Raw genomic sequence first — 24,412 nt, 5'->3', positions numbered from 1 at the left:
GGGCGGGGGTGGGCCGCGGACAGCAAGGAGAGGCCCGAGGCGCTGTGCCGGGCAGCAAGGAGAGGCCTGAGGCCCTGTGCCACGCAGCCGCCGGGGCGGGCCGCGGGCCTTGGCCCGTCCTTGCCCCGACGCTGCGCCCTCCGGCCGCCAGGGGGCGCCGCAGGCGGGTGGCGGGTCAGAGTGGGGCGCGCCGTCAGCTTCCCGCCGCGCCTCTCCTGGTCCCGGGCGCTGGGGCGCGGAATGGCCGCCACCGTCTAGCGCAGGGACCGCGCCGACGTCGCCATGGGCCGCGAGTCCAGGTGAGGGTAGCGGGGACGCCGTCACCACGGCCGGCCTGGTCCTCACCGGAGCTTGGGGGATCGCTCGGATGGTGCCGCGGCGCCGTACGGGTGGCTGCGTGGGGGGAACAAAGGGCGGCAGCGGCGGGCACGCTGAGGGCCGCGGCGGCCCGCCACGACAGGCCCCAGGGCCGGGCCCGGGGCAGAAGCGAGGAGCAGGCCTTGAGGACAGGGCTAGGTGCCTGGAAACTGTGGGCCGAGGCGCTGCGGGGAGAGTCCTCGCCGCAGCGGCAGCTTCCGAGCTGCCCTCCCGCCGCTGCCCGCCGCCCTGAGGAGCCGGCGTAGGTCGCGGCCGGTCTCTGGGACCGGAGGCACGTTGTTGCTCTGCGAGGGGGGTCGCGGGGTACAAGCGCCCACTTGCGGTGCGGGGCTATCGGACGCTAAAGCCCGAGCCAGTCCGAGCTCGCCTGGCCTTCGCTGATTTGTTTTAAAGTACAGCGATGGCAACATCTGCTGGGTAAGCATTTTTACCTGGAATACACGTTTTTGCTGTTTTTTTGTTTTGTTTAAGTGTCTCATATCTTTTGTTCTCTCCTAACTGGTATAAGCGCCTGTTGAGGTGTTGTAACGAACTTAGCAGTAATGCGATCCTGTACTCTGTTTTGAGTCACACCTGTGCTGCCTGATTTGGAGCTGCTCACACCTATTAGGATTTAAAGCCACTTCATAATTTGCAAGTACTGATGTGGAATCCTTTTCCAAGTTTGATCAAACCAGATTTTAATGTAAACTGTGACACAATAGTCCCCAGGAGAATTCTGCTGAGGGAGATTGATGAACTGGGAGTTTAACAACCAGCTTGGGTTCAAATTAGTGATTCAGTGAAGAGCTGGGTACTGTCATAATTATGCCTAAATTAGTTTCAAACTATCTAGAGCAGTAGTTGTTGCCGAAGGACACAGTTAAGAGACTCAGGTGGCAAAACCTCCTGGGAACTGAATTCCGCCAACTGCTGACACTCAAGCTAGCAAGACTGCCTTGCTTATCACAGTGTTGCTTCTCTTCTGATAATGACAAGATTTTCAGTTTGGGCAAAAAATAGTGCAAAAAGCTATGTTTAAATTTGGTTAATTTATTGTTGTAATACTTGCAAAAAGTTTTTGAAGGAATTGATAAGAGAGTGAGAGTGGATGGGGATGGGTGGGGTTAGCTCCATATGTGGGAGTTGATATTAATGATGTAAATGGTGATCAAGCTAGGGCTTTTAACACCTGAAATCATATACTTGTCTTTAAACAAATGAAAAAAAAAAGTAGTTTACTAAAACTAAAAGATTAGAAAGGAGGAGGTATGGAGCAGATCCTGTGGCATTTGTGGCTGAGATGAGAGAGAAATTAGAGCGATCTAATGCTGTCAGGGTGTTCTTTGCATTCAGTTCTACTGCTGGTAGGCACTGTATGGACATTGTGCTCCTTCTGTAGTGATCTGAAATGTACATGATACTGAAATATACCAAAGGGCTGATATAAACTATATTATTTTTAGTGCAAATACTGTTGTAATACAACCCTGTACAGCAATGATGGAAAGGAAAGAAGGAGATGTAGGCCTTGAGGTCTTGCCTTTTCTGCTTCTTCCTGCTTCCTAAGCCTGGCTGCTAGGCTTGTTGGAAAGAAGAGTCTGCAGAGGATGGAGTTACAGGAGAGTGAATATGGGAATTATTCTAATGTGATGTGTGAAAGTCAGGAATTGGAGGAAGAAGAAATGGTTGCTGTCCAGATCCCTCTGTGACTTGTGTAATTATCTGCAGAGTATCCTAGAGAGTTCCTAGCCCTACTCTTCCACAGCGTGGTTGGAATAAGAGAGGATTCATGAACGGAGAAAAAGAAACTCTTGTCTCCATCACACGCCCCTCAAGCCTTGCTAACTTCTTAAAACTTCTGTTGTGATGTTTTCAAATGTTATGGAAATTCTTTTGATGTCAGCATAGTAAAGACAGTTGCCATTGCTGTGCCACATGTGCTCAGGTTTTTGTATTTCATTGTTTCAGTTTTGACAGCTTTTCCATTGGGCAGAGGTGTAATTTATCCACCTTACCTGGATACAAAATTTCGTTTGTATAAAAAAGCAACAAAGAGCAGTTTTATTTGTTCAACAGATTTTGAGATCGCATTAAAGAGACTTAATCTTTCCCCATGTGTAATGGAGGTTGGTGGATTTCTAAAAGGGAAGTTGTTCTTGATGTTCTGGTGTTCTTATGCTGTACTTACAGTAGCACTCTAAGACCAAAGCAGAAATACTACCAAGGAATCCCTCTAACATCAGCATTGTTAGGGGTGTATGTACCCTATGTACATACATGTATATACATATATACATATATATATACACACATATATATACATACATACATCCCAAACTATGTACCCATCAGTTTGGCAAGATGATTGAAAGTGTTCAGAAATTTTAAAAGTCCAAGAAATTGAGATAAATCATTCTTTTTGCCCTGTCCACCTAAATATGACAAGTATCCTTTAACTGCAAGTTGTTCTCGGGCTCAAGTTGATGCCTCTCTGTGAATTTCCAATGCAGGCATTACCGGAAGCGCTCTGCGTCACGCGGACGCTCTGGCAGCCGTTCCAGAAGTCGTTCTCCATCTGACAAAAGAGGAAAACGTGGAGAAGACAGACGCTCCAGAAGCAGAGATCGAGAACGAAGACGCGAGAGGTCACGCAGCAGGGACAAGAGGAGGTCTCGATCGCGTGACAGAAAGCGTCAAAGGTATAACTTCAGTCCAATCAAAGTAGATAAAAATGCGTCTGAATATTGATGTTCTTCCACTATGATTAGTTATTTTGCTGTTGTTAATTATAGATTTTACTGTGCTTACTGTTTTTGCTTATTAAATGGTTTCTAGCTGCTGATGCTGGAGTTTATAAGCTCTTACTAGTTTCAGTGATTATTGGATTTCTTTTACAACCTGCTGCTCAATAGCAGGCTAAAATTGTACTGTGGTCACGGGCTAGATAAAAACAATTTTGTTCTGTGGCAGACGTTCACGAAGCAGAGAGAGGGAACGGAGCCGAGAGAGAAGAAGATCCCGGAGCCGAGAAAGGAGACGCTCTAGAAGCAGAAGTAGAGGTAGACGGTCTCGATCCTCCAGTCCAAGCAAGAACAGGAAAACAGAAAACAGGTATATTTGTTTTCTAACTGCAATCAATGTTGTAGTTCCAAAATATCATAAAACTATTGGTAGCATGGAGGGAATCATCAGGCAAAGCGATGCAAAGCTTTAGTGTGTAGAATGGGGAGAATATTATATGAGTGTACTGTTAACGATCTTTTCCCATTGTTTAATGTGTCTAACACGGTTTGTTGTGAGTACATTTCTGTAAAAGGAAAAGATCCAAGTTGTGGCAGGTAAAGTGAGCAGTTAACTTCAAAATTATGACTGAATTTCGTTCTGAAAGTTTTGTAGTGCTTCATTGTTCTCAGGTTGCAGTATCAATAAGTAACGTTCTGTGTCCCAGCATATACGTACATATAGGCATGATGTGGAAGTAGAGCTTTCTTTTGTCATGTGAATTACTGGAGAATAAGTAAGTTTTAGTTACCAGATTTGCACTAGTGCAGTATTCTCAGTGATGTGCTGTACCATTTTCTTTCTTGCATAAAGCACTTCATCTCTTTGGAAATATACAGGGCTTTAAAAACATGCAGGTAAGGGCAGCACCAGGGGATCTACAAATGACATGGTGACATCTGTAGCAGGAATTTAAAAACTGTTACAAGTGCCACCGATTGTATGTGAGTTCAGTGCTCCGTACATTCTTTACACAGAAGGTGTACTAAAGGGTGTAAACTAATAAAGTTTGGAATCTGCTTTTTACTTTATTTTTCTGCACAAATACAATGTTATATAGTGTAACACCCCAGAGAAGCTCAGGAAGGGTGCTTTGCACCGCCTATTTATCTTCTGTTTGTTGAATTCTAGAGGTGTGCTTAGTGCTGCAATCTACATGGATTCGCCAAGTACTAGTCTCAGGAGTTTACAATTCAATCAACTGTCTGGTAAATAAACTTAGTGAAGAGGTGAGACTTCAACTCCCTTAGATGTTGACTTTCAAAATATGTAAAAACTTCAATACTTTTTGGTGTAATTTTCAGAGGTAATGACAAACAGCATATAATCCTGCTGTACTGTACAATGAGTGGGAAGTCAGTAACAACAGTCTGTACAAGGAGTGAGCAGGTTGATGTCAATGTAGAAACTGTGAGAAGCTGGAATCTCAAAGTGTTTTGAAATAAGTGTATGGTTTGATTAGAACAGCCCAATGAAAAATGCTTAATAAGATTTAATGGCTAAAGTTAATTTTACATTTATTGTCATGAGTTTGGCTTGGATGTTTGGGATGTTTTTTAATTGTAAGCAAGTAAGGATGATAAAGTCCATGGTGAATGGATTTTGTATTAAATGCAGGGGTGTGTGTTACATTTGAGTTACACAAGTAGTTGTTCCCAGTGAGAGGTGTTTTTATGTCTTTCAGCCAGGAGTGTATGTTCAGGAGGACGTTCAAGCTTCCATGGCAAGATGCTTGATCACTTTACCGTTCTCTAAAAATTCAACAGACGGGACATTTTTAGTATGTCTTTCCTAACTGCTTTCTTCAAGGAGATGTAAAATGAACTGCAGAACCAATCGCATATTAATTTTAGTTCTGGAAAATAAGTCTGTAACTTCCCCTTGTAGAAAAATGAGAAGAACAGAACCAAAAGATGTTAATTGATGGATTGCAATAAATTCTATGTTCATGGTAGTTAAAGGGAATATTTCTATGACACAGAAAGATTCCCTGGGATGCAGTGCACTTTGCAAGGTATTTGAAAACATAAACCTGTGCAGGGTGTTCATAATTCTGTTCCTGTACAGCACGTGTATCCTCCCACTGAGAACAGCTGTGGTGTTTTAAGAAACCTCTGATCTTGCCTTTCAGATCAAGATCTAAAGAAAAGACAGAAGGTGTGGAAGTTTCCAAAGAAAAGAAAAAAGACAAAGAGGATAAGGAAGATGAGAAGGATAAAGACGCTACCACAAACACTGTGGCCTCTGAGGTAGAAGCTTTTCGCACTTAACGCATTTAAAAAATAAGAATTTAAGCCAGGAATTAAGTTAGCCATAGATTACTGCATTAACAAAAGAAAACGTGTTCTTAGAGCTGGACAAAATCCCCACTGAATGAGAGTGACTCCTGTCACAGAGTATATTTCTAGTTCTTGACGTAAGAAACATTCTTCTAAATTCAAGATTTTTAACTTCTTAGACCATGATCCAGAATCAAATGTGAAAGATTTCTCCGTTTTTCACATACTAGGTGTCAGTAGAGGAGGTGAACGTTGTTTTGGCCTCTACAAAGAGAAAGGGAAGCTCTCTCTGCCTTGTTTCATGTTGTGAAACCATGTGCCTAGATGAAGAATTCCCAAACTAGCAGTTTTAGCTAATTCTTCTAAATCAGCACATTGTTACTAACTCTCCTTTGTTAATAATGATTGCACTGACAGTGAGGGCTCCCCAAGCACAAACCATCACCGGTTTTTGTACTAAAAGGACGTCTATAAGTAGAGGGTAATAAAGTAATTCTTTAGTCTTTTTACAGATCAATGGCTAAAACGAGTTGAAACTCATTAATGTGAGTGACAATATTGTTTCCTAGTAAATAAAGTTTAATTTGTTATTATCTTAAAAATTGTATACCAGCTAGTATTGGGGAGAAAAAACAGTAATTATATTTCTTACTTGAGAATGTTAATGTTAGTATTTTCCATTTCCTTCTGTTGTGATAAGTCTATGGGTGTCCAGTCTTCTACAGCATCCTCACACAACAGTTGCGTTTGTTTGAAGAAGCATAAGCTAAAGCCACTGGCCATTTATTTTCACTAATTGTTGGATTTTTATCGTAGAATTTTGATCAGAACAAACTAGAAGAAGAAATGAGAAAACGAAAAGAAAGAGTGGAGAAATGGAGGGAAGAACAACGGAAGAAGGCTATGGAAAACATAGGAGAACTGAAAAAAGAAATTGAAGAGATGAAACAGGGGAAAAAATGGAGTTTAGAAGATGATGATGGTATTTAACTTTTTATGTATAACAGTTAAAATACTTCAGTTCCTAATAGTAATTTTATTACATTATCTCTGAACTATTCGATTACTTTTCAGTGTGTGAACTGTAAAATAACAAAGCCTCAGTCTGGTCATGGCTTCAAGTGATTTAAAATACTTTTGAGGTTACAAACTGGAGAGATTTGTGTTAGGAAAAAAATGATATAGTAAAACTGGACTGTAATTATTTGGGTGGGCAGACTAATTAAATTTAACACACATGAGCACTTCTCTTTCTCTTATTCCTGTCTTTCTTGCTTGTATTAGATGATGAAGAGGAAACTGCAGAAGGAGAAAAAGAAGGTGATGAGGTTGAAGATGAAGAGTTAGATCCTTTGGATGCTTATATGGAAGAAGTAAAAGAAGAGGTCAAGAAGTTCAATATGAGAAGTGTGAAAGGTGGAGGTGGGAGTGAAAAGGTAAAATCACTTACTAAGATTTCTGTCTTTTAAAAATAGCTTTGTGGTTTATTACTAAAATGCCTTTTAAAAAAACAGAAGGGAAAGTGCAAAAATTCAAGAACTTAGATGTGCTGAAGGGCTTTTTGCCTTCACTTTAACTTCCTGTTGTTTTTATTGAGCAGTTTTATCAAGCGTTATGCTGAAAAAAATTGCTGAAGAAAGTGTTAAAAAAGCCCTCAAACCCCAGTATAATGCATTCACAAGTACAAATATTCTCTATATTTATACTGTATATTATAGCACAGTAATTTTTCTTAACTGTTTTTGTAGAAGACTGGACCAACTGTTACCAAAGTAGTAACTGTGGTGACAACCAAAAAGGCAGCTGTAGAGTCAGAAAAGAAGAAAGGGGAGCTCATGGAGAATGACCAAGATGCAATGGAGGTAATGGAAATGTCTTGTATTCCTACTGTGAAATGGCAATGTGCCTCTTAGAAGAGTCTGAAAATGAAGATGGCCCTGGGATTTCTCCAGCTCCTAAGAGATAAATATTAGTTCTAGTTTGCAGAACCATTTTTTGATATTACGTAGTTTCTTGTAACTTGTACTATTGTTTTCCGGAAATTGCCATTGCAGCCATGTTACACAGCTGAGAACTGAATGAGTGCATCAGATCGTCTAGGTGTAAAGTTGCTTTTAATGGGACTGGGCTGGTGTATGCCACATGTGGTGTGTGCTCAGCTCACGTTACTGAGGCTGGACAGACAGTCATCATCCTGTGTGTGTCAATGACCCACAAGCTAGCATAGGGTGTTTACGCAACTGCTCAGCCTGCACATTCAGAAAAAAATGGGGTTTGTGTGTTATATTTCTACTGAATTTCTTTTTAAGTATAAATATATTAATTTCCAACATACCTATAAGTAATAGATCTCAAAACACTTAAAAGATATGTCTCGTTATGATTTCTTATCACAAATGAGAGGCAAATGTTCTCATTTTACAGTTTAGGAAGGTGTAGAAAGGAGTTTGATTCTGCTTAGGGCTAAAGAATGCTATGCCAAGTCATGTGTTCTAGTAGACAGCACCCTAAACCAAGTATGTAAACGTTTTATGTTATGCTGACTGTAAGTAACAAATGTGTTTTAGTAGGAAGAGGTGATACAAGTAGATAAATGTAAGCTGTCCTCTCTGGGTATGGGTTTGAACTGGTAGATTACCTTGTAGTCTGTACAACATGAAGTTTTCTGCCTGTTGAGCAGTGGCAGATCAGCATGAGTACTGAATTTTAATGGAACAGTGCTCTGGAATTCTCACAAAGCCATCTTGCTCAGGGACTGAACTTCTCAGAATTACTCATCTGTGTCCAAGATGCCTTCAAAAAATACTTTCAGGAGAATAGAAGTGGTGTGTATTTGATGAGGTAATGTGTGGTGGTGTAAGCCTGAGTTAAGGCCTGAGTTAAAGGTCCATGTGCGTCGCTATCAGTGAAGGGGGCCTTATGGACAGCCTTCCTCAAGTTGTAGACTAGATACCCTAGTAGCACTGCAGCTCAATTAGGTCATGTTAGCTCTATGTTGCTGCAGTTCCCGGTTTGGTAGTATTTGACAAGTGCAAGGCTGAGGTGGGTGCATCTGTCAGAGCTGTTACGGCAGTGGGACATAAATCAGTGGTATGCTGGCTGGATTTTTTTCTTAGTGTTTTCCTCTCACTATTTCTGAATGACAAGATTATTTCTGAATTACAACATCTAAGAAATGGATGGTAGGGCCCTTAAACTGAGAGCAAATTTTCAGTATCTGGTCTAATAGAGTAAGGAGTAACTGTTGCTTCTGAGTAAAGTTTATCTATATGTGAAAAACCAGAGTCTCTCAGAATACTATTCATACTAATTGACATACAAATTACAATCTATACAGTATTCCTCAGAAGAAGAGGAAGTTGATCTTCAGACTGCCCTGACTGGCTATCAGACCAAGCAGAGAAAGCTGCTGGAACCAGTAGATCATGGAAAGATAGAATATGAACCATTCAGGAAGAACTTCTATGTTGAAGTACCAGAACTAGCTAAAATGACTCAAGAAGGTAAGGACAAATAGAAGCAGAGCACTTTGAAGATTGGTAAAGAAAAGAAGGACAGATTTGCATGTGCAAAGAAACAGCAAATTATTTTTTGAATGTAAAGAACATTTAGGGCAACTTGATATAGAAAAACACTGAATCAGATCACTGTTAATGATAACTTCATGTGATTATATATGAGGCTTTGGTCAAAGAAATTACCTGTGTCCTTTCTTACATGCCTGCTGTATTTATGCATGTATAACAAGATAGAAGCTGTTTTTCTGGTGGTGGTATAATTATTTCCTGCTTAGAGACGGATCAAGGTAGTAGAGAAATGTTATGTTTGACTCCATTGTAATGCAAACTCTTATTTCAGAGGTGAACGTGTACAGGCTGGAGTTGGAGGGAATTACAGTCAAGGGAAAAGGCTGCCCCAAGCCAATAAAAACCTGGGTACAGTGTGGTATTTCCATGAAAATTCTCACTGCCCTCAAAAAGTAAGCAAGCACTTTACAAACTATAACACGCTTGGTTTTGCTCACAGTGTTGTATGTTTGTGAGAAAACCCTTTGTTGCATGATGCAACGTGTCCATATTTGTAGGTGTTACATACATAGTCATCAGTGTTTATCACTCCAGTATTGAGCTACTGCTATGGACTATTCCTTCTACCACTTGTATCACTCTTTTGCTGCTCACTTCTAAGCTGTATTTTCTGAATGGCACTGATCTGTGTATGTAAATATGAACATGCAATTTTTTTGTGTGTGTGACTTTGTGATTTACATCCTATTTTGTTCTTAAAATATCTCTTTTTTTTTTCCTTTCCTGAAGACATGGCTATGAGAAGCCCACTCCCATTCAAACTCAGGCTATCCCAGCGATTATGAATGGACGAGATTTAATTGGCATTGCCAAAACAGGAAGTGGGAAAACTATTGCATTTCTGTTGCCCATGTTCAGACACATTATGGATCAGAGAGCGTTAGAAGAAGGAGAAGGTCCCATAGGTATGCTTTTCTTTTCAAAATTGCTATTTAAATAAACAAAAGTCAAGCATATGCTCTAGAAGGGTCTCCAGTTCCTCTCTTGGTTATAAGGAGGTATGCTTATTTACTAATATATGATCTCTGTGCTGTTTAATGTTGTTTGAAGAGCACTTGCCTCTCTGTATCTGGAAGGGACACCTTACTCCTTTGATTTTGCAACTTTGGCCAGATTTCCACCCTGTCCTCACACTCTTAATTCTCTTTTTTTCTTGAAATTACATTTTTAATAATACATGTAAGTAAGTTGCTGTAAACTTTATTAGAAATGCTGAATTTTTATTGTCTAAATAAAATAATCTCTTGTATTACAATGTATGATGAAAATGCTTTGCTTCTCAGCTGTCATTATGACACCCACTCGTGAGTTGGCTTTGCAGATTACCAAGGAGTGTAAGAAATTCTCAAAGACACTTGGACTTCGAGTTGTCTGTGTTTATGGAGGAACAGGAATCAGTGAACAGGTACGCAAAAGACATACCTTACTTGTCAAATAACTCTTGGAACTTTATTAGTTACCATGACTTTTGTGGTGAATTGAGTTCCTTTCTTCTTCCTGTAAGTCCTGTGTGTTTGCAGCCTTCACTGTGGATTTTCTCTGAGTGGTATTAAGGCAAAAGCTCAAGTGTTTGCGTACAACTTAGCCTTGAACATACCAATCTTCTTGAAAATTGTCAAATAAGGTCCTTCAAAGTTTCAGACTGTTTCTTTTTATGTATTTACTGAGCGTGGCAATAATAAAACTATTAGTGGGGTGTGATTAGTTCTAAAATTATTGAGAAACTATGTTTTTATAAGAGTTTCCCTTGAGATAACAGAAGGCAGAAAACATTGACTTCGGTTTATTGCATTATCAAATATTGCATTTATTATTAGAGATTAATTTCAATCTCTAATATTATAAGAGATGAATTTCGAGGTTCCTTCTGCTCCAGTTTATGGAAGCAACAGGAGTGACCACCTGTGATGGCACATGGTTTATTTAGTATCAGTTATCCCCAGTATAACATGTGACATTTCTTACAGGCCCTTAACTGTAGACAAGTCATATCCCCATTGTAACTACTTTGGGTAGTAGTAACTTAGGTTCCTCTTTTGGAAAGCAAAGTTTTCTGAAATCTTAAATAGCTAAGTAAAATCTTTACATCAACAGTTGACATTAGTAGAGCAGCTGTGTTACAGTGTATGTTGTTTTCATGTTCGCAAGGTGACACACGTTTAAAAAATACCCAAAGCAAAAGCCCATTCTAATACTTAGTTTTACTGTGTTTGAAAATCAGATCGCTGAACTCAAAAGAGGTGCTGAAATTATTGTTTGCACACCTGGACGTATGATTGACATGTTAGCAGCTAACAATGGTGAGTAGAAAACCTTTTCCTATGGAGAATTTTTGATATTTGTCGTGTAATTCTAACAAATTCAAAAGATCATGTATTTTCATAAATGGTCTTACGGATTTTTCTTATATCTCTTCAGGCTGCACGACCTAGCCATTGAGAATATATAGCACTAATAGTAGGATTAATCATATATTGGTTTGACTTTCATGAGGAGGACAGGAAATACTACATTCTTGAAGCATTTCCAAGAATGTTTATCATTATTAAACTTAAAATGTAGTAGCCCAAATTTTTTATCTTCAAGTCATTTAGAGAAAGGTTATATAACAGTTGCTTATTTTGTCTGCCCATTGATTCTTTATTACTGTTAGTGTAGCTCAGCAGTTATGAAATTTTACAGAAGAGCATCTGACTCTGTCTTTATGTGTTGGTTTTAAAAACCAAACAGAGAAAGAAGCTCTCCCTAAATACCTGTTCAAAAGTAAAAGAACCAACCTTACAGCAAATATTCAGATTAAACTGAGCCATTGCAGCTTTAAGAGGTTTTGTCCTAGTGTAACCATTGCATGCTTATTAGATAAAGTTTTTATTATAAATTATTCCACATCAAAACCTCTACTAAACTGTTGACATTATTTAACTTCTGTGGAAAAAGTACCTTCAAGACATATAGAACTGGGCTTCCAAGACTTAAATCGTCAAAGGTAGGTACATTAATGCTGTTCCCAAGTAATTTTACAAAGTTATTATTTGGGGATGAAAGTGTTAAATAGATATGTAGATTTTGAGAAGTACTTATTTTGTTCCTATAAGTATGAATTCCACATTTTAAAGTAAAGACAGCGCTATATCTGTAAAAAGTAATTTGAGGATTCAGCTACAATTTGCTGAAGTCGAAAGGAGAAATTACTACTGTAGTTTGATAGACACAATCTGAATGATAGTTGTAGAAAATGTGAAGAATCTGTTCCAGTCTGAGAGCATTTGCCAGTGTCACTCCACAGTTATTTGGAGCTGAATGTCTTCATGTGTTTGTATCGTTTGAAAGTATGATTCTTAAATCCTTGATTTAAATATTTCTCATGAAAGGGAATCTCTTAGCTATTTATTTGGGAAGGGTGCTAATTATTCTGTCCATCACAGTTTCAAAATGCTTGCAGATATACAACTTGATTATTTTGTTTCCAGCTGGCCCAGAGTTTGGGGTGGTCATTAATTTTAAATTTATTATCACTGGGTAGGTTTTAATCTCTGTGTTCATTTTGAAAATGCTGCTTACTCTGTTTCATACCTATGTTAGCAGTTACCTAGAATTAGTATGATTATCCTCAAAGAGTTGTTATTTCAAGCTCCAAAGCAGCAGTGCAGGTTGTGTGTGTGACAGGAGGTTTTCTGAGGCCACAAGGGTTAGCACTGGGCTTTGCCTTCCACACATGCGCTGTAATCTCTAATATGTTTTTTTCTAGGTGGCGCTGTCAGATAATGGCTGATGTGGCTCCTTGCTTCATCTCAGTCTTAGTTTTATGATGTGTTTTGGCGAGGGCAGTTTTCTGAATTTTACAGGTTCTTCTGGCCCTATGATGGTATGCAAGAGAAGAGTTTGACAAAATAAAGGGCCTTATGCATACTTACACGTTTCCCAGATGTATATGTGATTAAAATGAGAACATTAAAATTCACATTTAGTGAATTTCTTAAAATAAAATTAATTGTCTTTGTTAGAAGATAGTGAGACTAAATAACATTTATTTAATAAAAAGTATTCCTGAGGGAAACTAGATTTCCATTTGATTTTGTTTCCCATGTGTTTTTTTTCCTCTCCTTTCACAGGTCGGGTGACAAATCTCCGTAGAGTCACGTATGTTGTACTTGATGAAGCAGACAGAATGTTTGACATGGGTTTTGAGCCTCAGGTAATGAATGACATGAGTGATGTAACCTCAAGATGTTATTTTCCACTCAAGGGGTTTTGCAGTTCTACGTTACTATTTCAGTGACAATGAGTGTTCAGAAAGATGTGCTACATATGGAGGGCAGTTTAAATTGAGTCTTCAATTTTTCTCTTAAACCCCATATGTTTTGTTTTCACTGGATTCTTACATAGCTTAGATTTTACTGTAATGTACTGTTATTTTTGCACACTTGTTTTGGATAATTGTCGCTGTGTTGTAGTTCTGTGTGTATCATGTTAGTAGTTGTAACCTGCTTATAAAGTCTTTGATGTCTCCTGACCATGTTGTACAGGAGACAGGAAGAAAATGTTGGAGATACTGGAGACGAATTACTGGCTGGCAGCTTTGGACACCCAGGACTCTGTCAGTTATCATCAGTCTATGTTGTCCTCCAAAACTAGGAAAATTCCTTTGTTTTGTCTGTTGTGTTGTAGGGCTTGTGCCTTAAGATTTCTGCTGGGCTGCTGTTCAGTTACATGTTGCCACTCAACTTCCTTTCAAATCAAGCAAGTTTTGCCTGTCTTCCAATGCCAGCACACCCAGGTCTCAAGTGGAAATCTGTAAAGAAATGTTTTGTAGTCTGTGTGGTGCAAATACCGCCTAACTTTAAAGACAGCTGCTCTGTATGTGTATGAAGTTCAGTGCCAACGCTTGGGTATTAACAGGGAATGTTCTCTTAAACCAGGTTATGCGCATTGTAGACAACGTCAGGCCTGATCGTCAGACTGTCATGTTCTCTGCTACTTTCCCCAGAGCTATGGAGGCATTAGCTCGGAGAATCCTAAGCAAACCTATAGAAGTGCAGGTCGGAGGCAGAAGTGTTGTCTGTTCTGATGTGGAGCAACACGTTGTGAGTATCACATACCAGCCTCTCTTGTCTTCACGTTTGCTTGCAAAAGATTGTATCCACCAGTATTGAATATAAACCACAGAGCTTTTCTTTTTAGTGACCTTATTGAGCATGAACTCAGAACAAACTAGCACCCTAATCTGCAAATGCAATATGAACACTTTAAAAAAACCCAGTACAGCCTTTGTTTTATACCATTTAGGCAAACAGCAGTTTTGCCACTAGCTGTGAAAACAGCCTGAAAGTCATCTGCTGTTTCTGGTTCTTATTTTTATGCACCCTGTATGTGTTTCATAACTTAAGATACAATTTAAACTCTTCCTACTTTGCTTTTGTGTATTTTTTCCAGATTGTCATAGAAGAGGAGAACAAGTTTTTGAAGTTACTGGAGCTACTGGGACACTATCAGGAGAAGGGATCAGTTATCATATTTGTAGATAAACAAGAACATGCTGATGGATTGTTGAAGGACTTAATGAGAGCTTCTTATCCTTGCTTGTCTCTTCACGGAGGTAATCTGCAGTCTTAAGGATTTATATTAACAACTCCAAACTAGAATTTTGGTGTTCAGGAGTTAAGAGAAGTTACTTAACTCCTGTGTTGTATCAATTATTATTTCTCCCTGGGCAGTTTTTCTTTTATAATTAGGAAAGACATGTGTCTCTAAATTTGAAATAGGCATAATAATTTTCTGTAATTACCCTTTATTGTCCCCAATGAGATGTCAACAGATGGCAAATCTTGTCTCTGCAACAAGATTGTTACTGAGAATTAACACCTCTCAGGGAATATTAATGACTACTTGCTTTTCTAGAGTAGCGAATGCCATTGAGAGACTATTCTATGATATTTTTATTTGAGATTCCACAATAATAGCAGCTGTTGTTTCACTTTTCTGCCATCAAGTAGTAATCAGAAGTAGTTTAGTAGCGAGAGGACATCTTCTTAGAATATTGTCCATCTGAGAGTGTTTTAGAACTTTCTATAAATCATGCTCTTAAAAATACAGTAACCAATAGGACAAACCCACTATTTTTTTGGTGCAACATTTTCATTCTTCAGAGATTTTCTGTTGCCTTTAGAGAACAAAGCCTCCAGATAAGATCTCAGTTGCATATAAGAAATCAAATAGAAAACCATATTAAAGAAACTTTTGAGGATCTTGGTATGGGAAAACATCTTTTTTGTGGTAAAAAACCTAAAAGTTTTGTTATTCTGGATAATAGACCTAAGAGATTTATTATTCTCGGTTATATTTTTTTGCCTATATTGAAATTTTATTTGCTTAGGCTTTCATTTGTTTCAAGTTGGAGAGTGTTTTGACCAGTGTACAAATTTTCCTAACTCAAAGCAGAGCTTTAAAATAACTGTTTTGTCTGGTTTCTTCAAGGTATTGATCAGTATGACAGGGACAGCATTATTAATGATTTCAAGAATGGAATTTGCAAACTTCTGGTGGCCACATCTGTAGCAGCCAGGGGCTTGGATGTAAAGCAGTTGATGCTGGTGGTCAATTACAGCTGTCCCAACCATTATGAAGATTATGTGCACCGAGCAGGCCGAACTGGACGAGCTGGTAATAAGGTACTTATCATTTGCCTGGTTCATTTATTACTGAAAAACTTTCCTTGTTTATTGCTTAATCAAAGTGTTAATAATGGATGGCTTCAGAGAGAGTAGTTTACATTATTGGTGGGAAGAGGATTTTCCTTCAGAGTGCATCTAAGCTTTTTGAATGATCATATGCAATATATATTCTGAATTTTAGCGCTGGAAGTTGTAACTTACACGTTCTTCTGACGTATGAATGTTATTTTAAGTCCCATTGCAGTTGGAGTGTTTTTCACTGTTGGAAATCTACCCTACTAAATTTGTAAGATTTTATTTTGCAAACTTTTAAGCATGGGAAGATTGAAAGGAACAACTTAGTTTCTATCATCTGTGGTTGATTACCTCTGCATCAGCTTCCTGGGAAGTCACATTATTCATTCTGTATTCCCACTAAAAATGTTCATGCAGGCATATCACAGTTACTTTTATTGACCAGAGCAACAGTATCTGTGCTAGGGTGCTTCGATAAATGTAGAGTTAGTGTCTTTAGAGAGCTTTCTTTCTTATCTTTTAAATTAATTTGACCAGGGATATGCATATACATTCATTACGGAGGATCAGGCACGATATGCTGGTGATATCATTAAGGCTTTGGAACTGTCTGGGAATCCAATTCCTACTGATTTGGAGAAACTCTGGGCTGACTTCAAAGACCAGCAGAAGGCTGTAAGTAATTCTTCTATCGTGGGCCTTGGTCTGGGTTTAATGCATTTGCACATGTGTCCAGTTGTACGGTACACATACATGAGTCATCTCACCAACTTCGCTGAGAACATGTATGTATACTTACTTACTTATGTGTGAGTTTTCAAGATTGGAATCTTGAATGTCCTTCACAGGACTGTTCTTGAGACTTTAAATATTGTCATCTGGTATGTGATAGAGAGTTACCTGCTGTGTAAGGGTACTTAGGCTTTTATCAAAATTCACAGAAAAGAGAATGAAGGTCTTTCACAGAATTTGTATTGTTATTTCTAGAGCTCTTGCCATCAGAAGATCTTGCTCATGCAGAGAAGAGTGACTTCAGAGTTTTTCCCATATAAAAACTGGAGAGGTGTTTTTCTTGCATTTGAAAAGTCTTTAAAATATGTCCTTACAGAAAAATCCCAATAGTGCATTGCTTCTATGTGCTGAATTAACATAGCTCTTTTAAAAGAGCTTTTTTGATGAGCTTTCTAAATGTGCTAGGATATGCTTTTAATAATAAATATCTTAGAAATTATTTGTGTTATTTTTTAATCATTATTTTATGTCCATCAGAACTGGGGTTTTAATCTTCAAAGTGTGAAAATACTTTTTTTTATTTTCAGGAGGGAAAATTGATTAAAAAAAGCAGTGGATTTTCTGGCAAAGGCTTTAAATTTGATGAAACAGAACAGGCTTTGGCTAATGAAAGAAAGAAGCTACAAAAAGCAGCTCTTGGCTTGCAAGATTCAGATGATGAAGATACAGCTGTTGATGTAAGCACCTGAAAATAAGATTTAAGTTGCCTAAGGATTTCCAGTATATTTAGTTTTTTCACCAGTATCATAACTTGTCAGATGTTGCAGAATAGTAGTCCTAAGCTACTGACTTAATTAGCTAAATTCCATGAGTAGATCTGTTTGTATTCTTCAGTATAAAATATACGTAACTATAAAGTTCAAAATCTGTAAAGATTTTGACAGTCTCTGACTTACTGGTATTTTATACTTAATATATGTAGTTACACAAACGTCACAGAATTCTTTTCTGTGTAATGTTGACCTTGTCTACATGAAATAGTACACTTGCTCTCAACTACAGACATTTTATTTGCAGTGTTTAAATTCACAATAGCCTTTTCTATTTCTAAATCCGTATTTGATTTCTTTGTGTTTGTTAAACTCCTTTTCATGACCTTGAAACAAGGAAACACTGTTCAAACTTGTTTTCAGATGATTTGATCATCTGTTCCTTTTGTTGAGTTGGAGTTGTGGGCAGGCTTCTTCTGTTTATATGATATTTACTTCTTTCAATGCTTGTACATTAAACGAATCTTAGTGTTTTCTTTCTTTAGAATGATAATATTATTTAATGGTAAATACAGTGATCTAATAATTGTTATCTTCTATAGATTGATGAACAAATTGAAAGCATGTTCAATTCAAAGAAAAGAGTAAAAGACATGGGAACACCAGGAACATCAAATGCTCCCACACCATCAGCTGGGAATGCAGAAAAGTTGGAAATTGCTAAAAGACTGGCTTTGAGAATCAATGCCCAGAAGAATCTTGGAGCAGAGGCACAAGTATTGGTGCCCTTCCACTTTAAGGTCAGGCTCTTTACAGAGTAATTTTTTTTTTTAATAAAAGTTGTTTTGTGGGTGCCACTTTATTTTGTGTTTATGCACACTAACAAATTATTCCATTATTTAGCTTATTTGTGCTGGGCTATCTCAGTTATAGGTTGTAGGATTTGTAACTGAGCAAATATGATAATAAAATTTAACACAGAACTGGAAATGCTTTGTCTGCCCTGGCAAGAGTTAATTCATTGCTGATAAAATTACAGAAGTAGGTTTTGTCACTTTAGCAGAGTGGCAGAATATCCTTCTCTGCTGAAGCGTGTGATACACAATCCATTGAGGTTTAGGTTAATGTGATCTAGGTCATCCAAAGCTGAAGATACAAAAGACCAGTAAGATCTTTTTTATGCAGATATGAAGGGAATTGCTGAGAGAAAGGAAAGAAGAGAAAGAGAGATTTGGAGAACATATTTGTTATGTGGACAATTACATTACATGGAAAGCTTTAATGAAACCCTCGTTGGTATGGAGCTTGTTTTGGCTACCTTGTCCTCAACATGGGCCTATTTTTTTCACAGGATGTCATGCAGCAGGCTACAAATGCTATCCTGAGAGGAGGAACAATTCAAGCACCTACTGTATCAGCCAAGACCATAGCAGAGCAGCTGGCTGAAAAAATCAATGCTAAGCTCAATTATGTGCCCATAGAGAAGCAGGAAGAAGAGAAACAGGATGGAGGACAAAATGAATCCTTTAAGAGATACGAAGAAGAATTAGAGATCAATGACTTCCCACAGGCAAGTAACCGTTTTGCTCTAATTAAATGTAAATTACTATAATTTAACAAAGGCTATCTTCATAGCTCAGACTATGATTATACCAATGAAATACTTTGTCTCTATTTCTTATCATACCTAATTGAAATTACTACATTATCTGTGGTTACTTTTCAGCCTATAGGCACACAATGCTTTTGACAGATTCAAGAGAATACCAGCAAAACAAGCATTCTTATTGTACAAAAATATTTACGTCCTCTGCCACTGGCTGCTCTCATATACAAATCTTTGAATCTGGCATTTTATTTCAAAAACCATTACTATGACTGATATTGCTCTCTACTTTTTTTATTACCTGAGTATTTTTGTCATTCAGGATATTGCTGCTGTGGTCTACCTCATCTGGTGTTTTGATGATTTGTATTTCACAGTATCAAGCACAAACTCCTTTTATTTATCTTTGGGGTTCTTCCCAGGTTTGCCTTATGAAGTTGTTATATTATTAGTTTGTTACTCTCCCCCCTCAGAAATCCTCTTAATTTTTATGCTAAGTGGTCTCTTATTCATATAAAATGAGATCTTATAATTTTGTTAAAGATCCTTCTAACTATATAAGGAGACAATTAATAGGTACAAAACATTGCCTGTTCATAACAGCTAGACAAGTAACTAACTGTTCTGTTGTCATAGAATCATAGAATGGTAGGGGTTGGAAGAGACATTGAGGAATCATCTAGTCCAACCCCCCTGCTAAAGCAGGTTGTCTGCAAGTAAATGAATTGGAGATCTTTACTTTTTAAATTTTTTTAGAGCTGCACTAGAGAAAAAATTACTCTCTTCTGATCTTCTTGTTGTCCTTCAATGTTTTGTAATATCTTTGCACCACTGATATATATATGCCCCTTATCATCACTGCTCATTATGTCTCTGGGAAATCTAAGAGGGAGAGAGACTCATCTTGTACTGTGCACATGTGGAATACTGAGCACAGTGCAGAGCTGAAGTGATAGAGTGAGATAAAATGATTGCCTAAAGCAAGAATAACAACTGACTGTAAGCTCTATTTTTTTTAACAGAAGTACTGCACAGCCAGTCAGTACCATCACATCTAAAATGTACATCAAATAGCATTCCTAATTATGGGTGCAGTCATTTCTGAGTGTCAGATCCGTGCTGATATGGTAGCTGTTCTAGAGAGAATGTGTAACAGGCCAAGTTTTGATCCAGAGACGTACTCCTTGCTTTGGCAGCTGTGTTCCAGAGTTGGCTTGAAAAATCAGTGGTTTCAGGGAGGATACACAGTATGTTTGCTTAACTTGCCAGAACTGAGGAACTGAAGAGGGACTGGCAGGGATCATTCCTCCTGTCAGAAGTAGCTTTTCCTTCATGCCAAAGCAGTGTGAGCTTCTCCAGTCTTTTTCTGAGTCCTCTAACTTTGAATGCAAGAACTCACCACAAGAAATTGTCTCAATCTACAAGTAACTTATAACAATCTGCTAGATACTTTGTAGTAATTTAATGATCTAAATTAATGACATGAATTTGTCATAATAGAACTATTTTGAGGATATTGTAGAGCTTTGGGACAACTTTTACAGGGTTTTGAGAAACAGCTGACACTGTTTATTCCTTAGGCTTTATTTATGGTGATTTTAAGGTTACTTATTTTTGTCTTTAACCAATGAACTGTGAGAAATAAATAGCATCTATTTGTTAAAGGGAAGTGCTTGTTGCCATTAACAGTGTTTGTTTACTCGTAAAGTTCATTCCTCTACAAAAACTGCTAAATAAAATACTTGAGAACCGCTTCAGAAAATCACAAGAAAAAACTGCAAGTTTTAAACTTTTAGAGTAGCAAAATGGAAGGTCTTTAAAGTTCTTGCTTCAGTAGCACTCTGCATCCATTCCCCTTTCGCCTTCCATAATTTTATCTTGCTGACAAAACAGGTAGGTTATTTTTGTTCAATATACTTGCGTAGAAATAACTGGCTAGAATGTCATTGTACATTTTCAAAGTAGAATGCTGCAACTCATTTTCAGTGTGGTGTTCTTGTCTAAAGTGTCAACTGACCTTTGGATTGCTGTTTTGTATTATGCCTTTCTCCTTGTTTATCCTCCCATATCCTTTACCTTGCAGACTGCCAGATGGAAAGTTACCTCCAAAGAAGCGCTACAGAGAATCAGTGAATATTCTGAAGCTGCTATTACAATCAGAGGAACTTATTTCCCTCCAGGCAAAGAACCCAAGGAGGGAGAACGAAAGATTTATTTGGCTATAGAAAGTAAGTGTTCTTTTTATAAATGCTCCAGTGAGAGATATGAGTCGTTTTGTAATTAGATGTGGGATCTCTGTAGTCGTACTGTTTGGATGCTTAGTTACAGACCCACTGTAGTTGCTTTGCAATTACTAAAGAAACACTTATTTATCTTAATACACTTTGTTAAGTCCTCCATGAGGAATCACAGAGATGATTCTCCTCGGAAGACTTACCTGCCGCAGAACAGCAGCAAACATGTCTGGAATCAGTGTGGAGGAGGGGGAAAGAAAAGAGGTATTGTGTAGGTTTGGACTTCTAAAGGTATAAGAAATTACCTCAACCATTACAAAAAAAACTTGGCAAATCTCATGAAGGTTGGGTAGGATTTTTCTCAAAGAAACCTCTAATCCTAGGTATTTCTGAGTAGTGCAGTTTATGTCTGTCTGAAGTATCTTCCTTAAAACAGAATACAGTCTAGCTGTGGCAGACCATACAATACTATAATGTTCTTCAGGAGATAGCTGAGCAAGTCTTGCTAAGTGTTTATCCTGTAGGCTTTGGCTACAGATTGTTTCAGATGGTAATATTTGTTTTGTTTTCAGGTGCCAATGAACTGGCTGTACAGAAAGCAAAGGCAGAAATCACGCGACTTATAAAAGAGGAGCTCATCAGATTGGTGAGTAGAACACCCAAAATTCAGTGCCTTCATTTATGCTCTATGAGATTGAGTCAACAAATGTTGACACTCTGGCATACATTTTTATTAGTACCAGGGACTGGGACTTACCGATCTGAAAACCACAGTTTCATTCAGCAGCCCAGGAGGTTCTGTCAGCCAGGCAGGCAGCTGTTATTCAGCCAGCAGATGGAGACCGCACATTAGCAGAGCTTTTTGAGAGCAGACCCCTGGAAGGGTTAGGTCCCCATCAGTTTCTGAATTTCAGCACCACCAGGCAGGGAGAGGAGAATTCTTCACCTCACTTTAATACATTATATATGTGGAGAGACTTGTTTTGCTGTAGCTTTACAGCATACTCAGATAATAATCAGCTGTGTGCAACATACTCTGTTTTCAAATATGCCGCTGTCTTGAGAAATTGTATTTTAACTTATTTGGTTGAAAAAACATTGTTTTTTTCTAGAATAACTTTCAGGGATGCTCCATTAGACTTGATAGTGTCTTTAGCTTTTTCTCTGAAGTAGCCTTTCAGATCAGGAGTCAGTTCCAGTGGTCCTGCTGAACTGCTATTGAGAGTTTTACTTCTTTTTCAAAATTGTTGAACTTGTCATAAAGATGTTTTCCAAAGGAAGACGTTTTCTAAGAAACTGCTTACTTACATATAATGTGGATTTGCTCTTAGCAGGGTTTTGTTACAATTCATGTATCCATTTTCGCTTTTAACCATGATTATTCTCGCTTTATTTACAGCAAAATTCTTACCAACCAACCAACAAAGGAAGATACAAAGTTCTATGAGTATTTGGAGTTATCTGTCTGCCAGTAGCTGGTGCGTGAAACTTTGTGGCTTCTGTTGTTTTTGCTGTTTACACTGCTTATTGTAAATTAAGAATTTTTTTATTTTGTCTTGCGGACGTTTTTTAACAGAAAATTGATACTTGCTGAAACATCTTCAATTGTCTCCACTAAAGTGATCAGTCTTAAAGCAGATCCAGTTTTGGCAGAGCATGATTTAATTTAAAAGTGCAGTTAATATACTTTTCCTCATAAAGAATATGAAATAAAACAGATTTTAATTTTTCTGACGGACTATACTGTTAAGTAAATTCAACAATATTGAGATTTGTGTTGGAAATTGTTAGAATGTACCTGCTTCATATTGTGAGGATGGTTCACACCATAGCAGTTTATACTGGAAAAATGATAAAACACCCAAATAAAGGCAGGATTTTCTTCTGATCCATAGCATCTCTCTGGCTGGTTCCACACATTTGCTCCCTGTACGAATGGCCCCTTAAGGTCAGAGGGTCTTGTGATGATCAGAGTAGAGAATTTTATCCAGAAGTACTTGAAGTACTTTTAAGATCTTCTTCTCCTTTTCACATCCCATTTTGTCTTCATCATCTGGGTAACAGAATAACTCTTCTTTTTGTAAGGTGAAATGTTTTGTAGTATGAAAATAGTTTTCTTGGGTTTTTTTCCTAAGCATCAGAATTTAGGATTTGAATATTTTCTTTTTCCCCTCATTCTCTGACATAAGAATGAAAGCCTGTTAGTTCAAAAAGGAATTCTCAGAAAAAAAAGAGAAACCTCTTTTGTAATGAAATACAATACTTTGTCACTTTTTTATAGTGTTCTTATATATAGATTTAATGTGATTTCCCTCCCCCCAGGGTTGTTGTCTTTATTACCATTAGGACATAGCTTTTAGTAAAAAGAATAATGATATTTATGAATGAATTCTACAAATATTGACTATCATTCCAGTCAATAAGCTACTGGGACAGGCAGGATCTTTCTTTTAGAGGTCTTACCCCAAAACCATTAGTATTAGTGATAGATACTTAGTACTCTTAAGCATTTAACTTTCCTGTCTACTTCTCTGGAGCCTAAGTGGTAGCAATTTGAATTGTCTCATTCTAGCAACTGCAAGACTTTAAGACAGTGACTTTCAGAAGGACTTTTGTAGAAAGCTTTTCTTACCCGACACATTGAGAAGAAATGTGTCATTTTAAAACAGCTGTAAATATACTGCTTTAACCCTGGTGAAGACAAATCACACAATCTGCATCATGGCTGTATAAATTCACTTCTCTTTCAAACTTCAGGTAATTTAAATGCCTATTTCTGTTTGCATACACCTGCCTGTTACTGTTAACATCAGTGTACCTTATTTCCAGTACAGGAAGGGAAAGTCGTGGCTATACCAATGTAACCGTGTCCATTGGGATAAGAACACCCATAATGTTATGCTTGCCAATGTTAATACATTGAGTAGAACAAAGAGGAGAAGTACACACAATAACACTTCTCAAACTTTAAAACAGAAATCTCAAACTAAAGCCCCGTGGTCCCCTTTAAATACACTAGGTTTCCTTCCTTAAGAAGTAGGTTTTGATATGTTTCATACAACTTGTTTGTTGAATTGTCTAACTTTTTGACAGTGCCCCCCCAGAAGAGTGACAGATTTTGGTGTATTTAATGAAGAGCACTTTCAAGTTTGGACAGCCTGACACTTCTTTTGAAATCTTGTTTCAAAATGTTCATATATATACTGGTATCTCCTAAAAAAGGCATGATAGAGACCTTTTTGTGACTTCCAGCTTGGCACTGTTGGATTTCAGAGATGCAACAATGTGTAATCTTGAACTTCCTGGGGTTTTTAAATGCAATGTCAATATTCCTATGTTTTTTAAATTACAGCAAAAATAAAAATAATTTCAACGTA

At 38.0% G+C, this 24,412-nt stretch overlaps 1 protein-coding gene across 4 annotated transcripts; it reads left to right on the top strand.

Annotated features, from left to right (window-relative positions):
* Positions 1 to 199: 199 nt before the first annotated feature.
* DDX46 (DEAD-box helicase 46) lies at positions 200 to 24,412 on the top strand. 4 transcript variants are annotated; one of them, XR_009819302.1, is made up of 24 exons: positions 200 to 299; positions 2,871 to 3,059; positions 3,331 to 3,471; positions 5,273 to 5,390; positions 6,237 to 6,402; positions 6,705 to 6,856; positions 7,169 to 7,282; positions 8,758 to 8,923; positions 9,279 to 9,399; positions 9,737 to 9,912; positions 10,291 to 10,412; positions 11,229 to 11,307; positions 13,120 to 13,202; positions 13,927 to 14,091; positions 14,441 to 14,603; positions 15,482 to 15,675; positions 16,231 to 16,368; positions 17,013 to 17,162; positions 17,798 to 17,995; positions 18,547 to 18,765; positions 20,885 to 21,029; positions 21,608 to 21,681; positions 22,435 to 23,792; positions 24,129 to 24,412. XR_009819302.1 is itself a non-coding variant. In XM_062002877.1 (24 exons), exons 1-23 carry the CDS (start codon positions 283 to 285, stop codon positions 22,480 to 22,482), a joined length of 3,138 nt encoding a protein of 1,045 aa, XP_061858861.1. In that variant the 5' UTR covers positions 200 to 282; the 3' UTR covers positions 22,483 to 22,513; positions 24,129 to 24,412. The 4 variants fall into 4 exon arrangements, 3 of the variants coding, with proteins under 3 accessions (XP_061858861.1, XP_061858860.1, XP_061858859.1); XM_062002877.1 differs by having other exon boundaries at positions 22,435 to 22,513; XM_062002876.1 differs by having other exon boundaries at positions 22,435 to 22,513; positions 23,608 to 24,412.

The sequence above is a fragment of the Colius striatus genome, chromosome 9 (assembly GCF_028858725.1).
Source record: "Colius striatus isolate bColStr4 chromosome 9, bColStr4.1.hap1, whole genome shotgun sequence".
NCBI classification, from domain to species: domain Eukaryota; kingdom Metazoa; phylum Chordata; class Aves; order Coliiformes; family Coliidae; genus Colius; species Colius striatus.
The sequence above is the reverse complement of the archived record's forward strand: the minus strand, read 5'-3'. Positions and strand labels throughout refer to the sequence as shown.